General features: G+C 63.2%; 1 protein-coding gene and 1 long non-coding RNA gene across 5 annotated transcripts in view; one reads left to right on the top strand and one right to left on the bottom strand.

The window, feature by feature from the left end:
* Positions 1 to 11,337: 11,337 nt before the first annotated feature.
* KCNQ1 (potassium voltage-gated channel subfamily Q member 1) overlaps positions 11,338 to 23,482 on the bottom strand; it is a 349,026-nt gene continuing 336,881 nt past the window's right edge. For all 4 annotated transcript variants that reach the window (XM_082342550.1, XM_082342547.1, XM_082342551.1 and 1 more), the window contains one exon: positions 11,338 to 12,637. In XM_082342550.1, the coding sequence (XP_082198676.1) occupies positions 12,407 to 12,637 (231 nt within the window). In that variant the 3' untranslated portion in view covers positions 11,338 to 12,406. The remainder of the gene's footprint in view (positions 12,638 to 23,482) is intronic.
* On the top strand, positions 12,646 to 15,400 carry LOC309606046. The gene is made up of 3 exons (XR_014231630.1): positions 12,646 to 13,134; positions 14,629 to 14,761; positions 15,193 to 15,400. It is a non-coding gene; the product is annotated as an uncharacterized lncRNA (long non-coding RNA).

Raw genomic sequence — 23,482 nt, 5'->3', positions numbered from 1 at the left:
GCCCCTGCCCCCGTGGTGGCACCTCTGGGCCTTTGATTGCCCTGCCTACCTTGTGCGCAGGGCTTTCTGAAGATGTGGGTGTCCCGCCTAGAATCCCAAGTGGTGGGTGGAGAGGGCGTGGATGGGTGGGGGATGGGTGGGGGCCGGGTGGGGGCCGGGTGGGGGAGATATTACCTCGGGGAGCTACTAAAAACTGACCAGCTGGTCACCTGGACAACGCCCCACCCCCTACCCCAGTGGTGTTTAATGCCCTAAATCTTTGAAAACGGTGACTTCGAAGTGTTTTCACTTAGGGCTTTAGAAGTCGGGAAATCTTGGCAATGGGCACATTGCTTTCCAGCTTGGTGAGCCGGGCTCAGAGACAAGCATTCTCCCCTTCCTTGCTCAGGACAAGCCATCAGAGAATCTGAAGCGTGGGAGGGGGTGCCATCAGAGGAATGGCATGACTCCTCCGCGGGTACAGCTGGGGCTGCAGGGGGGGCCCGGGGTCCTGGAAGCAAGAGGCAGGACTGGGAGCCCTGGAGATAGAGTCCCTGGTCACTGGCAACCGCATTGCTCAGACCCTGGACACCCCCGAAGGACAGTGTGTGGCTGTCTCGGGGCCTTAGTTTCCCCAGGTGCACCAGTGGGTGTCTGGTTGATCCCGTTCAGGGTGGCGCCCGCCTGTGGTCACTGGATCTCCTTCCCCTTCGGCACCAGCTCCCAGCGTATCTGAAGGGGTTGTGGGGTGAGGGGCCCCTCACCCAGCCTGAGGGCGATGAAGCTTCCTGGAGGAGCGATGTAGAGGGAAGGGAGAGGGACCATTGCCCGTCCCTGGGTCAGCTGGCTGGGGCTGAGGTCTGGGATTCTGTACAGGGTGTATGGGGGGGGGACGCTGGAGATGCAGGTAGGTGCTGGCTTCTAAGGCCGTGAATGCTAGACTGAGTCATGATCTGTGGGAGTCTTCAAATACTTCCCCTTAGCAGGAGCCAGAATTCTAAAATCTTCCCAGAAATATATACCTCAGGGCTCAGGTGAAGTCTTCTTTAGCTGCTCCTTCTGGGGGCCTAATACTATCAGAGAGAGAAAGCTGCAAGTTGAGTAGTCAATAACACTCTAGTGACAATTAGTCTCCCAACTAATTTTCTTGGAAATTGGGGGTCTAGGCACCAGTGTTTAACACCGAGTCTGTTGGGCAGGTGCGCTCAGACTGGGAGGGTGTCTGGTGTTGGACGGCAGGTGTGGGAGCTTTGGCTCTCGGCCACCCGGAGGGGCAGGGGCTGTGATGTGGCCGAGTGACCCTCAGCCTCACATGTGGGTCATGCCTGTGAGGTGGGGCAAAGGTTTCTGGCCTGGGAGCTGTGGTGTTTCTCCACCTGGACCTTGCGTTTTTGCTGCGTAAATGGGACAGGGTAGTACTCGGAGTGGGGGTGGGCTGGGGTGGAACCCCAGGGGGCTCCCGAGGGACTGCAGTACAGCTGGTCCGTGGGGACGGGGCGGTGGAGGCAGGTACAGCTGGAGAGCAGGTAGAGGGGGTGCCCCCTTCTCTCCCAAGTGGTTCTTGGTGGGCATCTCCCATTGTCCAGGGTCAGGTCCAAGCCATCAGCAAACAGTGGAGCCCAGCACCCAATGTTGTGAACGACTGCAGCTCTCTGCTCTCATCCCCAGGAGTTCACAGGTCCAGCCCGTGCTGGCTTCCTGCAGGTCGGCATTTCCTAGACAAATGCCCAAGGGTTCTCCATGCCATGCGTCCCCTCCATAACCCACTGAAGGGGGACTGTCCTGCCCGTAGGGGAGATCAGCTGCAGAGGACACATTCAGGGTCTGCGGTGGGTGCCAATTGCTGTGAGGGGTGCGCCTGAGCCACATTTGGCTGGCCCTTCAGGAAGTCTTCAGGGAGGAAGGACCCCTCGGCCTGGGCTTTGGCGAGTGAGTAGGAGTTTGCTAAATGGAGATGGGGAGGAAGGGCCAATTTGATGGGTGATGGCGGTGGTGGCAGCCACGCCAGGGGTGGTGATTGGGGGGAGCTGGCGTGGCTGCTGCTGGTTGGGTGGGAGGGGTGGTGGTTGGGCGGCTGGGTCTGGAGACCAGGGCTTCCTCCATTGGGTTTCCAGTCCGTGCTTCTCGAGCTGGGTCGAAGCCTATATTCATACCTCCCGGCTACAGGACACTCTTTTCAGTGTGACCAACCGGGCAGAAGAGCTGAGTGACAGGCAACTCGTGGCCCAGCCTTTGGAGAGCAGGACTGCCTCTGAGCCCTGAGACCTCTGAGCCCCGAGTCCCGGCTGGGGCTTGATGCTCAAGAAGGAGCATGGGGCAGCCTAGGAAGAGCCCTTGAACCTGGGTCCTGGCTGTGGAACCTGGGCGTGACCTGTATGGCTTCAGGCCTGGCTGCCAAGGTGACACTGATGTCCCATGGCTGAGCCCACCTCCACTTCCCTGCCTGCTCCATCCCTCTCTTCCTGTCTGGTCCACAAATGGCCAACCTGGCAGGAGACTTGGCTGCAGGAGACCCTGTTGGAAGAGAAATAGTCTCCTTCTGCGTGGGGGGCTGGACCCTGTCTCCCACGGCCTCCATGAGGTCCATGAGGCTGCAGCCTGCAGGCCTGAGGGTAGGTAGGGGCAGCGGGACAGCGAGACCATCTGAGGCTGGTGGTCTACAGGACCCCAAGTCATTCTGGGTCTCCTCTTCAGGGTGTTAAGGTGGGAGGGTGTGGGGGGCTTTTTGTCCTCAATGCAACCCGTGAATCCACTTGCTTCCTAGACTGCCCCGCAGCTGGTCCATCTGTGAAATGGGTCCAAGAAAACATCTTGGTGTGGGGTGGGGGGGGCCTGGCCCTGCTGACCTTGAAGATCTTGGCCCTCTTGGCTGCTTCCTCCACCTGCCTCGCCCTCCCAAAGGCTGCTGCTCGACCCAGCTCTCCTGTTCACTCAGAGGGGACCCCTGGGTGGGCAAGGGCAGGCCAGGGGAGTGCCATCCACCGGCTCTACCCAGCTCTGCTCCTCACCAGTATGGAAACTCAGCAGTCGAGTCAAGCCCTGCAGCCTAGAGGGCCTCATCCATACAATGGGTGCAGTTAGACTCACCTGACACATGTAGGGCCCTGTGGGGGGACTGCCGGCCTTAACGCTCGGCTTGGAGGGTTCCCTGTGCCCGCGCAGGCTGTCTGCTGTCCGTGAGGCTCTGGAGGTGGGGCAGGGTCTCTGCTCCCTTCCCTACCCACCCTCTCACCTGTCCCGGGCACCCAGGGTAGGGCACATCGCAGCCCTCTGTCCCCGGCCGTGGCCCTGGGCGGGCAGGCGGGCGGGCGGTCTGGGCAGTGCTGGCTCTGGGAACCCGGTGCCCAGGCGTGGGAGGGCCCAGGTTGGGGAGGTGGCCGCCAGGTCGGGCCACGCCGGCTCCAGCGGAGGCTGAATGGGCGCTCTGTCCTGCAGCCTGCGGCTGTCATCTGCCGCTGGGATTCGGTTTCCTGGAAGCTGGTGCGGCTGCAGGTGGATTCTGCGCGGCCCGGTGACCTTGCAGCCCGGAGCCCGGGTGTCTCCGAGCCAGGCGGGGGCCACGGGGGCGGGGAACAATGGGGCCTTCTCCCGGGGGAGCTGGGCCGAGCCGGCAGCGGTAAAGCAATCTGCCCGCGCCCTCGGGCCTCGTGGGCTTGCTGGCAGGGAGAGGGGCTGCCGGGGGCATCGGTGCCAGGCCTTGGCAGGGCTCGAGGGAGGCTGGGCCAGCCGGGTGCCTGGTAACCGAAGCCGCTTGGACACACGCGGGGTTTTGTGGAGCATTTTCAGGGCACGGCTCTGCCTGCCTGCCTCACCTTGGGGCTGGTGGCAGGATGGAGACGGGCAGGGAGGGAGGAGACGAACATGTCGGTGGGGGCCAGGGGGCTGGGACAGACCACCCGCTGGCCTCTTGTCTCCCCACACAGCTTGGGTTCTGCGGGAGGTGAGGGCAGGGGCCGGCCCTCCCTGCTCCCTTTGCGGGGACAGAGATGCTCTGGGTGGCGAGGGGCCTTGGGGGCTTCCTGGTGGTTACGAGCAGGGGGTTTGGAGTCAGGGGTGCCAGCTCACCATGTGCCCAACCTCCAGGCGCCTTGTTTCCATCCCTTGACACAGGGCATAGCCTGGGGAGTGTTTCCAGCTGAATCATGCATTCACATGTGCATTTGTTCCGCCCACAGCTGCCCTCCTGCGTGTGCCTGCCTGGCCGCCTGGGACCAGACACTGAGTCAGAGGGGGGTGGCCAGGACTTGGTGCCCCGAGAGGAGGGGTCCTCCTTTGAGCTGCAGCCTCTCCCTGCGAGCCTGAAGGGTCTTTCTGGAGTGCCCGGGCTGCTCTGCGCCACGGCGTGACGAGGAGCGGAATCAGGGCGGCTGGGCACAGCTCTGGGACAGCGATTTGGGCTCCTGGGGTGTGTGGGTCTGGGTGTCCGCAGTTCGGCCCTCAGTGGTCACACCTAGAAACAAGTGAATGTCCACGTGTAGGGGGATGCTGAGTGTGGTTACAGCAAACGGACAGAGAAACTCTGTGCAGAAGCTCAGGAGAACGGAAAGGCCTCTACGGACAGTAGGAGAGAAGGACCAGCAGCTGAACAGCCCGGATGGCTGGCCGCTGCCAACGTGCCCTCGGAGACCGTGTGCCCTCGGAGACCGTGTGCCCGTGGAGCCCGTGTGCCCTCGGAGACCGTGTGCCCTCGGAGGCCGTGTGCCCTCGGAGACCGTGTGCCCGTGGAGCCCGTGTGCCTGTGGAGCCCGTGGCGCTCGCACAGGTGAATTTGAGCCTGGGCTGGGGGTCAGGCTGCTGCGTCGGCTGGAAAGGTGAGCACCTGCTCCTTCACCTCCCAGGAGGGGGCTGCCCTTTTCCAGTCTATGGATGTGAGGTGTTTGAAAACACATAATGAGGATGCTTTCATGTCTATACCTTGGGAAAAAGTCAAAGGAGGAAGAGAGGGGGGTGCAGAGGGGGACCTCTGGGGACAGTGGGCCTGAGGCGCCAGGGTAGAGCATTCAGCAAGCGTCTACTGCATGCGCCTCTTTGCCTCGCTCAAGGTGAGTCTGATGCATGGGGGTGGTGTGCAGGTGCAGGGGGTTGGATACGTGGCCCGTATTTACAGGTCCCCCCATTGCATCCCCTGCTGTGCCTCAGTTTCCCCTCCTGTAAGTGGTGGTTCTCAGCGGTTGCCTTGCTGAGGCTTCGGAGGGGACGTCTAGGAGGCCTCCCCTGGAGTGGCGGGGAGGGGGCTTTCCCCTCTGCTGACCGGTCCCTGAACGGGGCAGCGCGGGATCACCCAGGCCTCCCGGGGAGGAGACCGGAGGGCTCAGGGTCAAAAACGGAGTCACAGGCGGGGCAGGAGCCCCACAGGCCTTGCGCCGCAGGGCCGGCCAGTCGAGTGGAAGGCCCGCTGATTGTCTGCCGCCGGCCTTTCCTCTCCAAAGGCCTTTTGACGCGGCCTTGTGGATGGGAGCGGGGATTTGATTAAGACACTTTGAAAGTACTCAGTGACATTACCCACCGTCCCGACAGCCGTCTCTTTAGAAAGCGTCCGTGCCGGATGGGCCCTTCTCCCAGGTGACGCTACGGCCCCACCCAGGCCCCAGCCCAGCAGGTCAGGGCCTCCGCACCTCCACCCCTGAGCGCCTGGGCCTCTCCCAGCACCAGCCTCCTGTCCCTGGGCCCGGCCGATCCATCTCTGACCTGTCACTTCCATTGTCCTTGGCCAGAGGGGCTGCAGACCCAGCTTTCTGGGGAGTGGGCTGAGGGCACGGTTGGGGGTGAGCGCTCCCTGCGTGCCTGCCCCCAGGGCTCTCCGGCAGATTCTCTGGCCCCCAGGGGTGTGCTGGGATGGGGCTGAGGCTGCTCAGAGGGTGTCCCGTGAGCGGCTGCGAGAGGCTTCTGGCTTTGCAGCAGGGGCTGCCTGTCCCCATGGATCCCGGGTCACTGTTGGCCTCCCTCAGTCGTTCCGGGAGAACTGGATGGGGATAATGAGGCCCTTAGCCCATCGAGTGACCTGAGCTGGCCAGTCAAGTGGAAGGCCCAGCAGGGTCCCGCTCAATGCGGATTTGCTATGGAGACGTCTACGTCAGGGACAGTTGTGTGTTGCAGTTGTATATAAAGACATATTGCTGGGCCAAAGAGAACAGTTCATATGCACGTCTCTCCCTGACCTCAGGAGCTCTGTCCGTTGGTGCCTGGTTGTGAGGCTGCCGTGGCTTTTGTCCTGTCTTCTCTTAGGCTTAGCACCCTGCTGGCAGCTCTGTGAAGCTGGGGCTGCAAAGACCATATGAGGCTCAGAGAGGTTAGGGGCCCTGCCCAAAGATGCACAGCTAGAGAGTGGCTGAGTCAGAATGGGAATATTCTTGCTCCGTGTGTGTGTGGGGGGTGGGGGGAGTGGGCAGTGGGGAGGAATAAAGCTAAGAAACCACCAACAGAAATTCAGTGGGGTTTGGTAGTTTCAATCAGTAGTTAGGCTTGTAACAGGGTTTCTTGAAGATCCAACAGGGAGTTTGGTATTTTCCTGCGTGGCAGGTGCAATGGCAGCCATATTGGAGCCAGTGGGCATGTCCTGATGGAGCCCTTGCATTTCGCTGCATCGGACAGGCATAGCGCTTCTTGGCTCTTTGGCCCACGTAGGCCAGCAAAGGAGCTATGTTCATACCACCTGGGAATTTTCTGCGTCTTTTTCTCAGATCTGGCCTTTCCAGCCCCACGATCCAGTCCGAGTAGCCCAGCTCTTTGTTTTAACCAGTCCATTTCCCCCTGCCTCCTGGCTTCCTGTCCCAGCCACCGACTTCTCTGCCACTGGAAGTCCTGGTTCTTCTCTGAGGCTTTTTTTTCTGATGCAAATTCACACAAGCAGGTGCTGCGTTGGGCCAGTCCTGCCCTGGGCCTTGGTTTCCCCATCTGCACCAGCGGGGAGGACCCATGTCACCTGAGGCTTCTCTGCTCTAAGCATCTCCCTCCCCCAGCACAATCTGTGTACCCCACGAGCACCCCGTCAACCCGTCACGTCACCGTGTGTTCTGCCGCCGCTACCAGCTTCCTGGGGCCGCAGGCCAGGCAGGAAGACGAGGCTGCCGGCGTGATTGATCCAAGCAGCCCGCGCCTCCCACTTTGATGTTGCTCAGAAAGATCACACGCTTCCTACAGGCTGGAAACTCGGAGAGAGTTTTGCCGAGCAGGGTGTGGAGGGGGGCTGGGGGATGGCTGGGGCTTCCAGAGTCATGGGCAGGTGGGAGTCCCTGCAGCGTCCAAGTGCCACGTTTTCAACTCAGTCTCCTCACTCCCCATCTGTGCGACCTGGGTCCACACACAGGAGGCAGGAGGAGCTTGGTGTGCCAGGCCCGCGATGGGCACCCGTCCTGGGCTGGCTCTGGGCCTTCTCAGGCTGAGGGGTCACTGCTCAGATGTGGGTGAGACCTAAGCCTGGGATCAGGTGAGGGGGCGGGAGAGGTGTGGCCCTGGGAATCAAGGGCAGGCCTGCTCCCTCTGGGTGCCACAGAGGTGGGCGTGGGGATGAGGGCTTGAGGTGGGGGGGTCTGACGACAAGAGCAGGGGGAGGGCTCTGAGCATTCTCTGGTGCCCAGTAGGTCTGCCCTGAGCCGAGCTTTCCCCCTCCTCCACCTTCCGCCTTGCTAAGGGGCCTGGGGGCTGGGGGCTGGGGAGGCAGAGGCATGGGGATACAGGGATCCCCAGGCCTCCCCCTGGCATCCTGGTGCCTCACGGGGTGCTGAGGGAAGGGCCAAATGACAGAGTCAGGCCCAGCAGGTCACAGAGGGACCTGCTGAGAGAAAAGGATCTGGGGCTCAGAGTGGAACCCCTACCTCCTGCCACACAGCTAGCACCTGAGACCTGGGCAGAGAGGTGCTGGTGTCCTGGCCTCAGAGGCCTTGGGGGGCACAGTTGGCCAGGACCCCCATCTTTAGAGAAGACCCTTCCTCAGGCCAGTGTCTCTGGCCAGTGTCGAGAGCCTCTACCTGCCCCCGCTCCCAGCCCAGGCCTGATCTGTTGGTGCTGGAGGCAACTCCCCCTTGAGCAGGTGAAAACACAGCAGCTGGCCAGCGAGGTCAGAGGTCGCCTGCTCCTGGGCTCCGGTGCCGCCCGGCCATGAGGCCCTCTGCCCGCCTGCCGAGGTTCTGCTGCGCAGTGGAAGGGGCGAAGGTGGGGGGCGGTCAGCTTCCAGAGGGCCTGGCCCCTGGTCCCCCGCACTCAGAGGGCAATGGAAGCTGGACTTTGTTTGTCCAGCTCTGGCTGCTCTGAGCACGCTCTAGGCCTCGCTGCCTGTCTGACCCATGCCGGGCCCGGTTTCCCCAGCTCCCCAGCCCCCTGGGGCCACAACGATAGGGCCAGAGCCAAGAGGGGGTGCCACTGGGGGCTGAGAATGGTGAGGCAGACACCCTTTCAGACCCCCAGTGAGCCACTGGGGCCCAGGACCGTGAGGGTGGTCCTAGGATGAAGCCGGGGAAGGCAGGTTTCCGGGGAGCTAGGAAGGGCCTCCCGCACCAGGGACTGGCTGCATGTTAGGAAGGGGGTGTCTGTCCCTGAGGGTGACCCAGCAGGTCCCCACCGGATGGACGCTCGCGCGGGGCTGCGTGTGGGCCCGTCCCAGGAACCCGGCCCACGGCTGCCTTTTGCCACTCCACCCCTAGCCCGGCTGTCTGACCACCCCAGTCGGGATGCACACCTGACCCCCTCTTCCAGGGCCCAGGGTGCCCAGCCGTCTTACCCTGAGCAACCATCACACGGCACCGCCTGGCGGTGCCCTGCCTGTTCCAGGCTTGTCCACAGCCCCAGCAGTGCCGTTAGCCTCTTTCCAGACTCAAATTTTATCCCTTAATTTAACTGGCACTTCCTGAGTACCTAGTGGGGCCAGGCCCTGTGCCAGGCGCTCCTGGGCTCTGGCTCCCCTTGGGTCCTCAGAGTCCTAGCACAGCCCCTTCTCCAGCGGCGGGCCGGAGGGCAAGGCTCCTGACCCCTGCCGAGTGCGGGGGTGGGGGGGTGCCTGCCAAACTGGTCCTGAGCAGGGAGGGGGCTGTGGCTGCTGGCAGCTTGGGGCCACTAGGGCGCAGGGCGGAGCTGCATGTGTGTGGCGGGGGGCATCACGGGTGAGCGGGCAGGGCCTGGGCAGTGGGGGCCAGAGCTGGCCAGGGTGCAGGACAGCAGGCTGTGGGCAGCTTGCTCTGGCGCCAAGGGGGCGCTGGGGGGCGAGGCTGGACGCAGCAGGGGCCAGGGAGCTGCTCTGAGGGGCCACTCGGGCCGGGCAGTGGGTGTGCGATGAGGCGATAGGCCCCAGAACCAGGCACCTCCTGGACCATTTGTCTGGCTGCCTTTATGAAGCACCTACTGTGTGCCTGGCCCGGTCCTAGACCTTGCGTGTATTATGGTCATCAGCTCCTCCCCCACACCCCTTCAAGAGGCGCTCTGTTCCCGCTGCACAGACAGGGGAGGGGGCAGGAGGCGCAGGTCGGCCCCCGGCCCAGGGTGGGGAGGACCTCAGGTTGGGCGGACACCGGCCTCAGAGACTGGCCCCCGCGGCCGAGCCCCGAGCCCTCCAGATGCCGTCCTTCTGCCCGGCTCCAGAGGGCGCCGATGGGGGAGGGGGCAAGGGCGGAGGAGGTGGGTGCCCCAGGAGGTGGGCAGGGCAGCCCCCCCAGCGCCACCCTCTCCCGCCAGCAGATGCTCTCAGCACCCACTGGACACTGAGGACCCCAACAAGGAAGCCCAACTGGGAGACAAAGGCCGGACGCCGGGGACAAACGCTCACGGACATTGTCGGCGGGAGCGGCCAGGCAGCCCGGCGAGGCCCACAAAGGGGCCGGGGGCGGGGCCGGGAATGGGCCTGGGCTGCACATGCCACCGTTGCCCGGGCGACGGCCCTCTCCCGGAGAGGTCTGCTGGGCCATTGTCCGGGGCACACAGGACGTGTCATACACCAGATGGCCGTGTGCTGTGTAAGTCAGTTATCGGGGGCAGAGTGAAGGAATGCGGCCGCGCGGCGGGCTGGGGCGCCATCTGTTCCCTCAGACCGCGGGCACCGGCGGGCATTGAGCTCCCGGCCGGCCGGCCCAGCCTCCACTGCGGCTTTAATTAGCTAATTCCATAATTGGGCTTTATTTCAGGTAAATTGCATTTCACACCCGAGAGGGCTGCAATGGCCCGTCCAGGAGTGAAGCACTCGGGCACTTTGTGCGCAGTCGATAATACGCAAAACAAAGCCGGGCTGGGTGCAGGGGCCGCGCCCGGCCCAGATGGGCGGCCCGAGCGAGCGCCCTGAGGGCTGGGGGCCGTGCCCGGCAGCGGGCGGGGCCGGGGCGCCGTGGAGGGCCCCGCTCTCCAGCCAGCCGCCTCCTGGGGTTTCCACAAATATTTACTCAACAAGGAAACAACAGCTTTTGCCTTTCCAGTAATTGTTGCTCTCGCCCCTCCCCCCGGGGGTTTGGGCTGGGGAGGCCCTGGGCCCTCGCTGGCCCTCCTCCCCTCCCCCACACCGGCCAGTGCCCGAGGGCCAGACGTCCCCTCAGGTGGGAGCCAGGGCTGGGCTCCGGGGAGCCCCTGGGGCTCTGCAAAGGGGGACCCAGGCCCCTCCCCTCCCACAGGGGCCCAAGCCGACATTCCACACGGACCAGGAGTTCCTGCTTTGCGGCCACCTGGGCACCTGCCTCCAAGGGGACTGCAGGGGTCCCGTCCAAGAGGGAGGTTGGGGAGGGCTCCAGGCAGGACCTGGGGGAACGGAGCTGGGCCTGCCCTCCAGGCAGGGGCCCAGATGCCCGTGGGCAGCAGTGGGAGGCTGGTGGTGGGAGTGGGGGCAGGTGCTGTCCTGGAGTTAAGAATTAAGCCCGAGACCTGAGAAGTGCGTGTGGGATGTGAGTTCTGAGGACAGGGTCCCCAAGCTGCTTGTCTGGGGGCGATGACCCCACCTGTTCACCCCTCCCCCCTTGAAGGGTCCCAAGACCTGGGGGGTGGGGCTGGTCTCATAACGGGCTATCAGGGAGAGCTTCCTGTAGGAGGGGGCTTTGAGCCTGGCTGGAGACCAAGGGAGTGGTTTCAACAGATGGAGAGGGGACAGGAGAACCTCCCGGCAAAGGCACCAGCAAGAGCAAAGGCTTAGCGGGTGGGCTGGAGCCCGACCTTGGGTGGGGGGACAGGAACAGCCTGGCCTCCAGGTGCTCCTGGGTCACTGGCGCCACCCCGTTCCCAGGAACACCAGGCCAGGGGGTTGAGGCTTCTGGGCCCCCTCACCGGGGTGGGCGCGGACGGGGTGAGGGGTGCTGGGGGGTTGAGGGGTGGGCAGCAGCTCCACGGGAAGACAGGTTGTCCCAAAGATGGGTCGCTTGCTCCCCCAGGAAAGGAGGCGAGAGCAGGGCAAGATCAATTTTGTGATTCCACGTTTATTAGGAAAAACCTGAACGATTAAGAATCAAAATCACACTGTGAAATTCATTAAAGCACAGATTCCAGATCACCACAGATTATTCTGATTTCGGTGAGACGGAGCACCCCGGAGGAGACGGGTCTCGTCAGAGACGGTGATGCCCATCTGCTCCCCTGCGGCTCAGTAGCTGGTTGGGGAGGCGACCGTCTGTGTGTCTGTCCAGCTGCTCAGACCAGGCAGGGAGCTGGAGGTGAGGCCCGCACGCAGAGCGGGGTTTGGGGACCCTCCTCTTTTCTCCGGAGTGGGTAGGAGAAGCTGCCAGTCCAAAGTGGGGGACCTGAGCACCCCCATTCTACTGGTGGGCGGTCCACCCCGCGTGAAGAGCTCTGGCCACAGTGGTGGGCATGTCCTTCCCGTTGGGAGCTGCGGCCTCAGGAGCAGATCCCCAGCAGCTCCTGGCCTGAGTCAGCATCTCTGGAGCGTGGGGGAGTCAGGCCCAGGCCCGGGGGCCTCCGACGGGCTCTCGGGCCTTGATTGGGCCTTGCCCGTGGGCATCCTTTATTCGGCATGGGCTGGGCCTGCCCTGCCCTGCCTTGCCTGCCTTCTCCCTGGGTCCCCCTGGGCCTGGATTTGAGGCTGGGGGTCCCTCTGTCTCCCCTCAGGAGCGCCCTGGGGCCTGCACACTGCAGTGCTGCTTCCTGGCCAGACATGGGACAGACCAAGCGCCTGGGATGCCCGGCCTGACCCCCTGCCGCTTTGTCCCGAGAATCATGCAAGTAACGTGGGGGACCCCGGTCTCAGAGCTGAGAGGCCCCTCCTCCTCCCAACACCCAGCCAAATTCTAGTACCCGCTGGCTGGGAAGAGGCGGTCTTGGCGAGCCCCCCAGCCCAGGCCAGAGGGCCCTGTAGCCCACCGGGTGTCTGGGGCCTTGGAGAGCGGGACTGCTCTCTCGGGCCTTCGAGAGGGGGCTGAGGCCTAGGGGTGCCTGTGCTGAGCGGGCGGTGGGCTGGGCCGGGCGGGGCTCCTCCGGGCCTCCCCTCTCAGGCCTGGGCCCCGAGCCCCCATCAGGAGCCCTTGTCGGGGCCCCCGCGGGGCACGGTCAGCTGTTCGTAGGTGGGCAGCGCGTTGCTGGGCAGGAAGAGCTCGGGGTGGATGGAGCCACCGCTGTGGGGCTGGGGCACCTGGGCCCCGCCCCCGCTGGAGGGCCGGCCGCCGGGGGCGCCTCCGTGGTGCAGGGCGAGCAGCTGGTGCAGCATGTCTGTGATGAGCGCCAGCCTCTGGTCCAGCTGCGTCACCTGCGGGGACAGGGTCAGAGGTGAGCCGGGCACCGTGCAGGTGGCCTCAAGGCCTGGGCTGCTTGAGGGCCAGGGGAGGGGCGGGGCCTGGCCTTGGTCACGCCCGTGTGTGTGTGGGTGTCCGTGGCCCCTGTGCAGGTCTGCACGTGTGCACACACGTGCGTGGAGGGAGCCCCGCTCTGCAGCCCTCCCCTGAGACCAGTGGCTGAGCAGGTAGCAGGGCGGGGCCCCTCCCCTGCCGTCTACCCCGCCCCCCACGCCCACCAGCAGGGCTTGTGCCTCAGGGCGCTCTTGCCATCCCGCCAGGGGCACCACCGTCTTCCCAGCTGAGCCCCCAAACCCATACCAATCCCCAGGGGTCAGCCAGGGCCACATGCCCACCATGCTTGTCCCAAAGGCCTTTCCCGCGCTGAGCAATGGGGCTGCCCACCCCACGAGGTGGGGTCGCCCCACGAAGCTGGAGGGGAGGTGGATGGAGGACGGACCTGGGGCTGCAGGTACTTAGCAGGGGCCGCTGGATGCCCAAGACGGGGTGGGGCTGGCGTGAGCCCGGGGGTGGGAAGAGGACCCCAGGGCCCTCAGAGCAGGGGCAGGGGTGAAGCAGATGTCCTGGCACGAGCCGGGAGGAGGCCTGGCTCACCCTGGGGCCTGCAGTGCCCTTGGGGGTGGTTCCCCCAGGGTCTCCGTCAGAAAATAATACCCGCCTTGGGTACCTGGAACACTGGAAAGACTAGAAATGATGGGGGAGGGAGCGGAGGTGGCCAGATCGTCACCGATAAGGGCCAAGCTGCAGGAACACAGAGCTGCTTCAGGGGAGAGCGTGGCTGGGGGTAAAAGCCCAGGGATGGCTCAGCCAAGGGTCAACGCTGGGGCTGAGGACGGCGGCAGGCCAAGCTGGCTGGGGCGGGCCATCCACCTGGACACACACATGGTCCATGATGTATGTGCTCTGAGCCGCCCTGGGCCAGACAGCCCCAGGACCCATCTGGGCCCCACTGCTGGCTGCAGTATCCCTACCCCAGGACCGGACGGAGCTGGGTGCTGGCCAAGCGGGTCGGCCCCCGGGGAAGATGCTGTTGGTTGAAGAGGCCACAAATCCTGTGTAGCTGGGTCCCCGGGTGGGCCCGGGTCTGGCTTCAGAGGGGGGTGGGGCAGTCCCCAGCCTCCCTCCCACTGTGGACGCTGAGTCAGGGGGGAGGGGCAGGGCTGGCTGAGCGGGAGGAGGGGAGGGTTCTCTCCTGAGTCGGGGCCACGGGGCGCTCTTGAGACCTAGCAGCAGGTAGGGCAGGATGGGGGGCTGGAACGTGGAGCAACAGCCCCCCTATCAGGACGGCTGCCCGTGAGGTGGGGCCTGTGACCTACGTCCCCAGCTTCGCACGGTGGCGGCTGCAGCACTGAGGCCGGTGCTGTCTCCTGGGACCTCCTGGGCTCCCCTGCCCGCCTCTGCCTCCTCAGACGGTGCGGGGGACTGAGACATCCTCCGCTGCCCCTGGGCCTGGGGCAGGGGCAGCTGCATGTCTGAGGCCCCCTCACCCAGGCCAGGGGGGCCTAACCTATTTTTCCAGACACATCTGATACCGGAGCCCAGGCTATAAAGGGAAGGGGTGCAGAGCTTCTCTGGTTTAGCTGGGGTAGGGCCTGGGCCCCTCACTCAGCTCTCCCCACCCCTGCATTCCCCCGGGTGCCTCCCTGACACCCTAGTCCCACCATATGCTGAGGCCACCCACAGATGCAGGCCCCGAGGCCCCAGGAGAAGAGTCTCGTTTGGGGTCTCTGGCTGGGACCCTTGCAGCCCAGCCAAGGGGGGCTGGGGAGGACCCTCTCCTCGGCCCAAGACTGCTGGAGCTCCGGCCGCTGGCAGGACGGGCCCCCCAGTCCCACCGACCGCCTATGCCCTGGGAGACCCGTGGGGGACCCTACACGCCTGGTAGCCTGGAAGGAGCCTTGCACGAGGCTGGTCCCGGCAAGCTTCATGTTGCTCCACTGTGCAGGCCCCGGCTTGGGTATTGATTGGTTTGGCATCAATTAGAGCACCAAATACATTACAGAAGAAAATTTGTGGTTTCATAAATTTTCACTTTATGGCACTTGAACATCTGTTGAAGCCCCCAGCAGGGCAAGTGGGTATGGAAGCCTTTATAGGGTGTTCTTGGGAAAAAAGGAAATGGAAGAATGGCTGGGATTCAGGAAGGGGTGGGGCTGCTGGGCACGACTGGAGAGGGGGCGCATCCCAGGGGGCTGACAGCACAGCCCCCACCGGGGAGCGGGCGGGAGGCTGGCCCCAGGCCGAGCTCGCCCTCAGGGGGCCACCTGGGGCACTTCTGCCGCTGCCCTCGCCCTGCTCTGCTTCCAAGCCCACCTCGGCCCCCTGGGCTGCTGCTCATGGCAGATGGGGCTTTGAGGGGCTCACCGGGCTCCCTGGTCCCAGGGGACATGCTCCCATTAGCCAGACTGCTGGAGGTGGCAGGGGCGCTGGGGGCGAGCTCGGATCTGGGCCAGAATCCCAGAGCTGGCCCGAAGCCTGGGCCTCACGCCTCCCCCTCCTTCTCGCACAGGAGAGGAGCAGGTCTGGGGAGGAGCGTTAACAGGCCGCCACTGATGGGACGGGAGAGAGAGCAAGTGGGGAAGCCCGCAGGCCACACCAGACTCCTGCCAAGGCCTCCCGGCCACTTGCCGCGTCCTCCTGGTCCTCTGGCCACCCTCAGGGTCCCCCTGGGTCTTCCTGGCCCCCTGCAGGGTCCTGCCGCCTGCCCAGCCCCACGCCTGATGGGCGGGGATCCTCTCCATCGCTCGCCTGGTCCAGCTTCAGGGCGTGGTGATCAGTGGGTGGGCCAAGCCCTGTGGAGCCCTCCCAGCCCCCAACCCCGAGCCGTGTCTCCTCCCCCGCCCGGAGCTTGGTGGCTGACCTCGGTGCCCCACACCTCCCGGGGCTGCCGGCTGCCGGTCGCTGGCTCTGGGCTGCCCAGCCCCCAGGGCCCGGTGGTGGCCTCGGCCCGGGGGGGCTCCCGTCCTTCTCAGCGGCCGATCCCCTGTCCCCACAGTGCAGCGTGAGCCTGGTCAGGCTGGTCCAGGAGGCCAAGTCAGACCCCACGCTGAGACCCGGCCTCCGTGCTGGCCTCCCTGGGCCTCAGTTTCTCAGCTGGGAAGTGGGGGCATTCTGCTCCTCCCGCGGCAGGTGTTTTTGAGGATGGAGCAGGACAGTCGTGTAGGAGCCCGTGCCCGCGGGCTCTGTGAGTGTGACTCACACCTGCCACGCTTCTCCAGGGCTGAGCGCGTCCCAGAGAGATGGTCCCTGGGTCCCCCTACCCTGGGTTCTCCTCCTCCCAAGGAGAGTGACTTTATCTTGCTTCCTGTTCGATGGTGACACCCAGTGAGCACTTCATTCGGCCGGAGGGAGCGGCCTGAGCCAAACCCCAGCCGCAGAGAAGTGCGTCCCTCCGGGCAGGTGCCCAGGTGAGGTGCTGTCACCCTCAGAGGAAGGCAGTGCCCGCTCGGGGACCAGGACGGCGTTCCCGGGAGCCGCTGGGGCACATCAGTTTTGGGGATCTTGGATCTCGTCATTATTTGCAATTTGATAGTGACTAAAGGGCAAGGCCAACAAAAGCTCCCTTGTTCCCTGCCTCCACTCACCAAATTAATAACCATAAGACGACTCCCGGCCCTCGGAAGAGAAAAAAAAAGCAATTAGAATAACAGCCAGTTAGAGAGCCCCGGGCGGCTGGTGATCAAACCCAAGGCGACGGGATTCCTGTTTGATGTGGTTATGAATTTGTTTTCAAAAGAAAATCTTGAAAAAGAGTCTTTCAGGGGAAATTTTTGCAGAACCTGCTCGGCCTTGATCCCAGCTCTGGACCCGCCGATGGCCCTGGCCACGTGCAAGCCTTGGGCTCTCTCGGCCACACTGGCCAAAGACTGGCAGGAGTGGGGGACACCGAGGCCTGGGGCTCGTGGGGAGGGAGTCCCCTGCCCTGCGGGGCAGCTCGTGGTGCCCCAGGGTCCCTGTGGGTCAACATCTAAAGGGGGAGGCAGGGCTCCTCTTGGGACAGCCCAGGGCCCTCTGCAGGGTCACAGGGCAAAAGACCTCTGGACCCTCTTGTTTGCAGACTGTGCTGGACCAAGAGTCACTGAGCCACTCTCGGGGGCAATGCTTACAATACTTAAACACCAGGCACTGAGCTGGGTGCCAGCCCTGGGGCCAAGCTGGGCTGCAGGGAGTTGGGGGTTCCAGGTATGTCACGGGGTGCGCGGGGGCCTGAAGCCCCAGAGAGCCCTGCCCAAGCCCACACGCCGGCGACAGGCGCAGGGACACGGCCATGACTGCTCAGTGTGTCCGTGCACAGGCCCGCTCAGCCCTCCTGACACCCTGCGACACGGCTCTGCCTCCTTCACCCGCCTTCACACACAGCAGGCAGTGTGGGAGCGAAGAGGTCAGGGAGCAGGGGTTGCAGAGGGGCTGCTGCTGGCCTGTCTCCCGCTTCTGCCCTGGCCACAGGCCTGTGGCACCTGCAAGGCCCAGCACTGCCCAGGTCACAAGCCCCTGCTCCCCGCTGCTCCTGAGCCCATTAGACAGGTGACACAGCTGAGGCCCGGGGGCACAGCGGGCCTTGAGTCCCTGGACGCGGCTTGGAGGGACCAGGTGGGGCCCGCTCACAGCCGGGGCAGGTCCGGTGGCCCGTGGCAGGGGTGCTGAGCCTGCCACACCTCCACCCGCTCCCCATCCTGGCCGCCCAGAGAGGGAGCCCTGTGCTGGACAGCTCAGGGCAGAAGCCCGCCTTCCCTGTCCAGGGCCCCAGCCACACCTCACAGGCCCCCGGGTGGGCAGTCCACCCTGCCCCCTCCCGAACATACAGTCTGTGAGAAGCCCCCAGCACGGGGCAGGACACAGGGTATGATGGGTGAATTCTGATGGGTGGAAGGAGTGCCCGCTCCCACCCCTGTTAGAGCCCGGCCACAGCCTTGGACGACGGGCCTGCTGGACCCAGGAAGGACTCAGTCTGAGAAGTGACACTGTGCCCCCTGGGCCTCGTGGCTGCTCAGTGGGATTCAGGTGGTGGTCCTGGGCCACCCCCCCACCCCACACCCCGGGACTTCTGGGTTCTCCATCTCCATAGAATGCCATTTCTTGCCCCACCCCTGGCCCTGGCCCTCCCTCTGCAAGCTGCTGCTTGGTGAGGGAGGGGAGTGGGGGTGGGGGTCACGGTGACCTGTGACCTTTGCCCCCTGTGCCCTGCAGCACATGCAGGTGATGCTGAGCACCCACGTCTAGGGCAACGGATGTCACTGGGAGAGAGCGCCAAGGGGAGGGGCACGGGCTGTGTCCTGGTGTCTGCTAGACCATGGCAGGAGGAGGGCCACCCTGATGTGACAGCTGCGGTCTGCTGTCCTCTGACCCTGAGCACCCAGGCTCAGGCTAGGGACACATCCAAGACCCACACGCTTGACCCCTGGGGACCTCAGGCCTGAACTCAGACCATAAAACCATGGTTTTCCTGCACCTCTGTTGAGGCCTCTCTCTCTCTCTCAGCACCCACCCTGTTCCTTGCACATTTTCCTCATCCCAGAAAAACACTCCAAAATCTCAGCATCACGCTCCACATTCTGTCTGTCAGCAGAACTTGGGAAACCCCTGCCCACCCCTCACTGGCTCCCAGCCCAGGCCAGACCGCCAAGTTTTCATGCTAGGACTCTTGCAGTAGCCTGCCAGGTTAGCCTTCCCCCACAATGTGGTCCTTTCAAAACACAAACCAGGTCACATCGTTGCCCTACTCATAGCCTCCTGAGCTCCCACCTCACTCCCAGGAGAAACCTGAGTCCCTCTTGTGGCCCTAGACCTGTCCCCCTTTGCTCTATGGCCTCCCCCCCCCCCCCGCCCTTCTTCCCTCTGCATTTACTCCAGGCCACTCTGCTGGTCCTCAAACATGGCAGCACATGCCTGCCTCAGGCCCTTTTCCCCAGCTGCTCCCCTGCCTGCATCAACCACCCTCCACCCTCGGACCTCACCAAAAGCACTGATTGTGGCCACGTCCCTCCTTCTGCAGTGGCCCCGCACCATCCCCACGCTGGCCCTTATTTTCTCCAAGGCCCCTGGCCTGCGGTTGTATCTGCTCACTCCTTAGCTGGTTCTCCCACTAGAATTAGGCTCCAGGAGCCCCACTCCTCTGCCTGTCGTTGAGGGCACACAGAGGGCCCAGTTCACATTTGTGGAACGAATATGGTGGGTGCTACACAGCCCAGAGCCCCCGGGGAAACTTTCTGCCAAGGGGGAAGGGGGAGGTGGTGCGGGGTACCTGCCTGCCTAGGGCCAGCTGTCCTGGGGGGAGGTCCCTGCCTGGTGGGCAGCCTGGCCCCGGCCCCCGGGCCCTGCCCCTGGCGCTGGGCCTCCCTGACTCCTGGGAGTTTGGGAACGCCCCTCCCCCACGGCGAGAATGCGGGAATAACACCCATAAATCATCCTTTCGTTAGAGCCCGTGGGGCTGGCGGGTCTCACAGAGCTGGGTATGAGTGGAAATAGATCACAGCGCTTCATAACATTGTAATTTATGGCAGGAGACGGTGTAATTGTGTTTATGACTTTGTTTTAGTGCTTTAGCTCTTGGAGAAAAATCAGCCGTGTTTTCTAGCTGCCGAGGTTTTACTGCCAGTCCTCAGGGCGGCTGGCCTGCCGAGCTCTCTGTCCTGCGGTGCACGGTGCACCCAGCCTGCTGAGGAGACAGCCTCGGAGCCCGGCCCACAGCCTGCTGGGCTGGACGTGTGCTGGGCATGTGGGCCGGGGCGGGATGTGTGCACGCTGGTCTGCGGGAGGCCCTGGGGAAGGACGCGTTTTGGGTGTGCGGGCCACAGGGCAGCGGGTCAGAGCCCGCGGGGAGGGCCTGGGCACACGGACAGGCTGTCTGGGCTCATGTCCTGCCTCTGCCACTTCCTGGTTGGGTGACCTTGGGTGAATCACTTGGCCTCTCTGAACCTCAGTTTCCCCATCTGTAAAATGGGGATGCTGGTAGAATCTCCCTCAGTAGGATGTTGTAAGGATTGAATGAATTAATGCAGGAAACCACTGGAAAGAGTGCTTGGCATCTGGCAGATTCTGATTAAGTCTCCTGTTGACCATTACTGTAATTATTGTTAGTAATTTGCCTGCATGCAGCGTGGCCTGAGGGCCAGTTGGCATGTGTACGTGTAGATGTGTGTGTACACGAGTACTCGGGCTTTACAAGGGCAGGGAGACTGCATGTGCAAGAATGCATGAGCCGCCTCGGTTGTGGTTTTGCACAATTCCCTGTACCGTCCACCAAATCATTCCCTGAGCTGCCAAAGGGTGCAAGCATATCCGCCTGGACCTCTGGGCCCCTGGGCCTTTGCACGTGCCACGGAGGTGAGCGCCCTTCCACCAGGTGGTGGTGCTGCTGGGATGGGGCAGCTCGGCGGGCGAGCAGTGGGGGCCCCACTCAGCATGGGGGCTCTGTTGGGTGCCAAGCGTACTCTCCTAACTGGGAGATAGATGCCACCATCTCTGGAACCCCTGGTCACCAACACACCAGCCGTTCGGCCTGTTTCCCAGGGTCCTCTGCCCAGGCGGAGTCCAGGCAAGGGGTGAGCCTTGGCCAGAAGAGGTGGGCGATGTGGCAGCCACTTGTGCCCTGGCCCCTGGGACTGGTGCATTGGTTCAGCATCATGAATCAGCCAGGGTGGGCATTTCAGAGGCTGTAGACCAAGGCCTCTGTCCTAGCCACTGTCCCTCAAATCTCTCACTGTTCTGGCTACGGGGTGGCAGGTGATCTGAGCCGTCACCAGAGTCAGCCATGCCTCAGCTGGGTCCTCGGCACAGCATGGTCAAGGTCCTGGTCACCCCAGACCCTTCTGGGGGCCTGCCAGTTCCTGGCTGACCCTTGCTGACCACCCCTTAGGAGTGCAGGTTGCTCCCCTCTGAGAGAGTGTCACGATGGAGAGAAGACCCTTCTACCTGCCCCACAGATACACGCTCGCCCAGGCGCAGCCCCACAGATGCCTGGGGCCCACCAGGCACCCTCAGCATTGCGTCCATCCAGGATGACTGCTGAGGGGGGCGGGTCTCAGGATCATTATCGTAAACCACAGCCGCCTCTCCAGTGTTCATCCACCGCAGCCGGGACAATCTCGCAGGCCCTCTACACCCAGCCCAAGGACCCCCGTCTGCCGGCACCATCCCTACACAGACACCCTCGACGCTCTGCCCCAGCTCTGCACTCTCCCGGGGGCCCCAGAACCCCGTCTCCACTGGCAAGCAGGTCTAACAGCATCTTGGTGCAGCAGGGCCCAAAGAGAACTCAGACTCGCCCTGCCCGCAATCCCATCCTCCCATCTCAGAAAGTGGTGCTGACACCCACACAGCAAAACACTGGATTCCCCTGGCGCTCACCCACGTCCCACCTGCTCTCGAGAGCACACGCTCTGAATCCAACACCGCCCCCTCCACGCCCCCTGCCCAGGCCAGTGGCATCCCTGGCCTGTGCTGTTGGAATCGCCTCTACTTGACTGGTCCGTCCCCCTCCCATTCACTCCAGCAGCAGCCAGGCTGAGCTGTTTCCCTCCGCAGAATTGCCAGTGCACGCAGAGTGAAATCTCACCTCCATCCACAGCCCCTGAGCTCCGCGCAGCCCCCTCACAGTCCTCCCTGACACCCTTCTCTCAGATCCTGGGCACAGTCCTCTCGATCCTGCCTCAGGGCCTTTGCACTTGCCATTCCCTCTGCCTGGAAAACCATCCTCCACCACAACATATAACCTGAGCTCAAATGTTGAGAGTGGGCTTCCCTACCACCAGCTGAAAGCTCTTGTGGCCAGGCCTTTGACCATGCTGTCACGTTCACTTCCCCAGAGGGTCTCCCAGAGCCTGGCACATGGTAGGTGCTCACTAAATACACTTGGGATGAATAGAGTTGGTGCTTCACAGATATTTGCTGGATGAGAAAATGAGGTCTCTGCCATCTCCCAGGGCCCCAGTAGTGGGGTGGGGGGCAGATGTCCTCTAAGCCCATTGCTCCTTCCCTCCCCAAGGTGCCGCTGGCCAGGCCTTTTCCTTGTCATTGATTTGTAAGGGCTCTTTGTATATTAAGAAAGTTTGTCCTTTGACATGGACATCACAAATGTTTGTTCCTAGTGTGCCATTGGTCTTGTGAATTGGTTTATGGCAATTATGATTATCATTTGTGCTCATGTCATACAGAAGTTTTATTTACTTTTTCACTTTTTTATGTAGTCAGAGTTGTTTGTCTTTTCCATTGTGGCTTCTGGATTTTGTGCACGCTTGGAGTAGCTTTCCCAATTCCGACCCTGAACCATTTTTTTTCTAGGACTTTTTAGATTTGTATTTTACCCTTCAATCATTGAACGGTGTGGGACTGATTTTGAGCTGCAGGCCTGTTTTCAGCGATCAGCCTGTCGATACATTACACTTCACCAAAGGATCTGTCTTTTCCCCATGGAGCTGGAACATTCTTTTTGTACATGCTTTGCAGTCTACAGTGAACCGTCTTACTTAGGGCGGTCTTAATGACATGTGTTGCTAGTGGGTGGCAGGGCTGTTCTTTCTTGAGGTGAAAGACATTGCAGGCTCCATCCGGCAGGTCCAGCAGGGGAGGTGGCCAGGGGAGCATGGACCAGCTCACCTGGACAACCTCAGTGACCTCTGCCCTCAGCCCCCCAGTCTGAGAGATTTTGCTTCTCTGCTCAGAACTCTGAGAAACCCCACTTTGAGCTCTGAACAAAAAAGAAAGTCTGGGCCGAGGCTCCAAGCTGTCACCCCTCCCCCAGGCAGCTCCAGCATGAGGCCTCCTCTCTGCCCTGCTCCCGCCTCTTCTCTCTGCCACCGCTGCCAGGATGTCTTCCTGGATTCTCGCGTGGCTCACACCATCACCTCGCCCACATTTCTGCTCAAGGCTCACTTCCCCACGAGACCTCCTTAGGCCCTGAGCTAAATGCAGCGACCTGCCCCCGTCCTCCATCTACTGTCTTTTCCTCCAGGACTCACACTGACGTCACTGGTTTATTTATTATATTTTCCGTCTCTAGCTGCCCGCCCCCCACCCCCAAGGACGAAAGCCCCATAGGGGCTCTGCGTGTGCTGTGTTTACCGATGTGCTCAGTCCACACTCCTGGACACTGAGCCACCTCCTCCCTCCAGCCGCATCTCTGCGGGGGCCACGTTTGTGCCCAGAGTCGTGCACAACCACCGCCTGACTGTGCCCACTGAGGCTGCCCTGCCTGGACTTCGGGGAGGAAGGCTCATGGGACAGCTTAAGGAGGGGGCAGTGGCAGATTCAGGGGGCCCCAGGCAGCACACAGCTTCCTGGGCTGCACAGGAGCCTCTTTGCTTGGAAGGGGGCCTGGGCAGTGGGGACCAAGATGCACGGAGGCCAGGAAGCTGCCCACGGCCACCTGGTGGGTGGGCTGGTGGAGGGGGGGAACCCTGGCTCAGGATGGGTGGGGCTTGGGCCTCCCCACAGGCTGGCCAGCCCCTAGCTGGGGCCTCAGGGGGGTCCTGCCAGCAGAGGCCAAGTGGGGGCTGCCTGCCCTGCCCACATCGGGCAGCCCCAGGCTGGCCGACTCAGCCATCCTCCTCGGGGCCGGGCGAGCGGGAATGTAGGGCAGGCTGGAAAAAGGCGCTGGAAGCCGAGAGGCCGTGTTTGTGTTGGCGGCAGGGCGGAGGCCCCACCTGCATTTGATTCTCCCCCGCCTCCCCCTCCCGCGCTGCCCCTCTGACGAGCCTCGAAGTCCTGGAAGCCAGGGGGACGCCGGGCAGAACACTTTGTACTGGGAGCCAGCGAGCACCCGGCCACCGCAGCCAAACCCCCAGCCCCGGCGGGCGGGCAGG

The sequence above is a fragment of the Balaenoptera borealis genome (genome assembly GCF_965194805.1).
Source record: "Balaenoptera borealis genome assembly, chromosome: 11".
NCBI lineage: Eukaryota > Metazoa > Chordata > Mammalia > Artiodactyla > Balaenopteridae > Balaenoptera > Balaenoptera borealis.
This window is presented reverse-complemented; position numbering and strand designations above follow the sequence as displayed.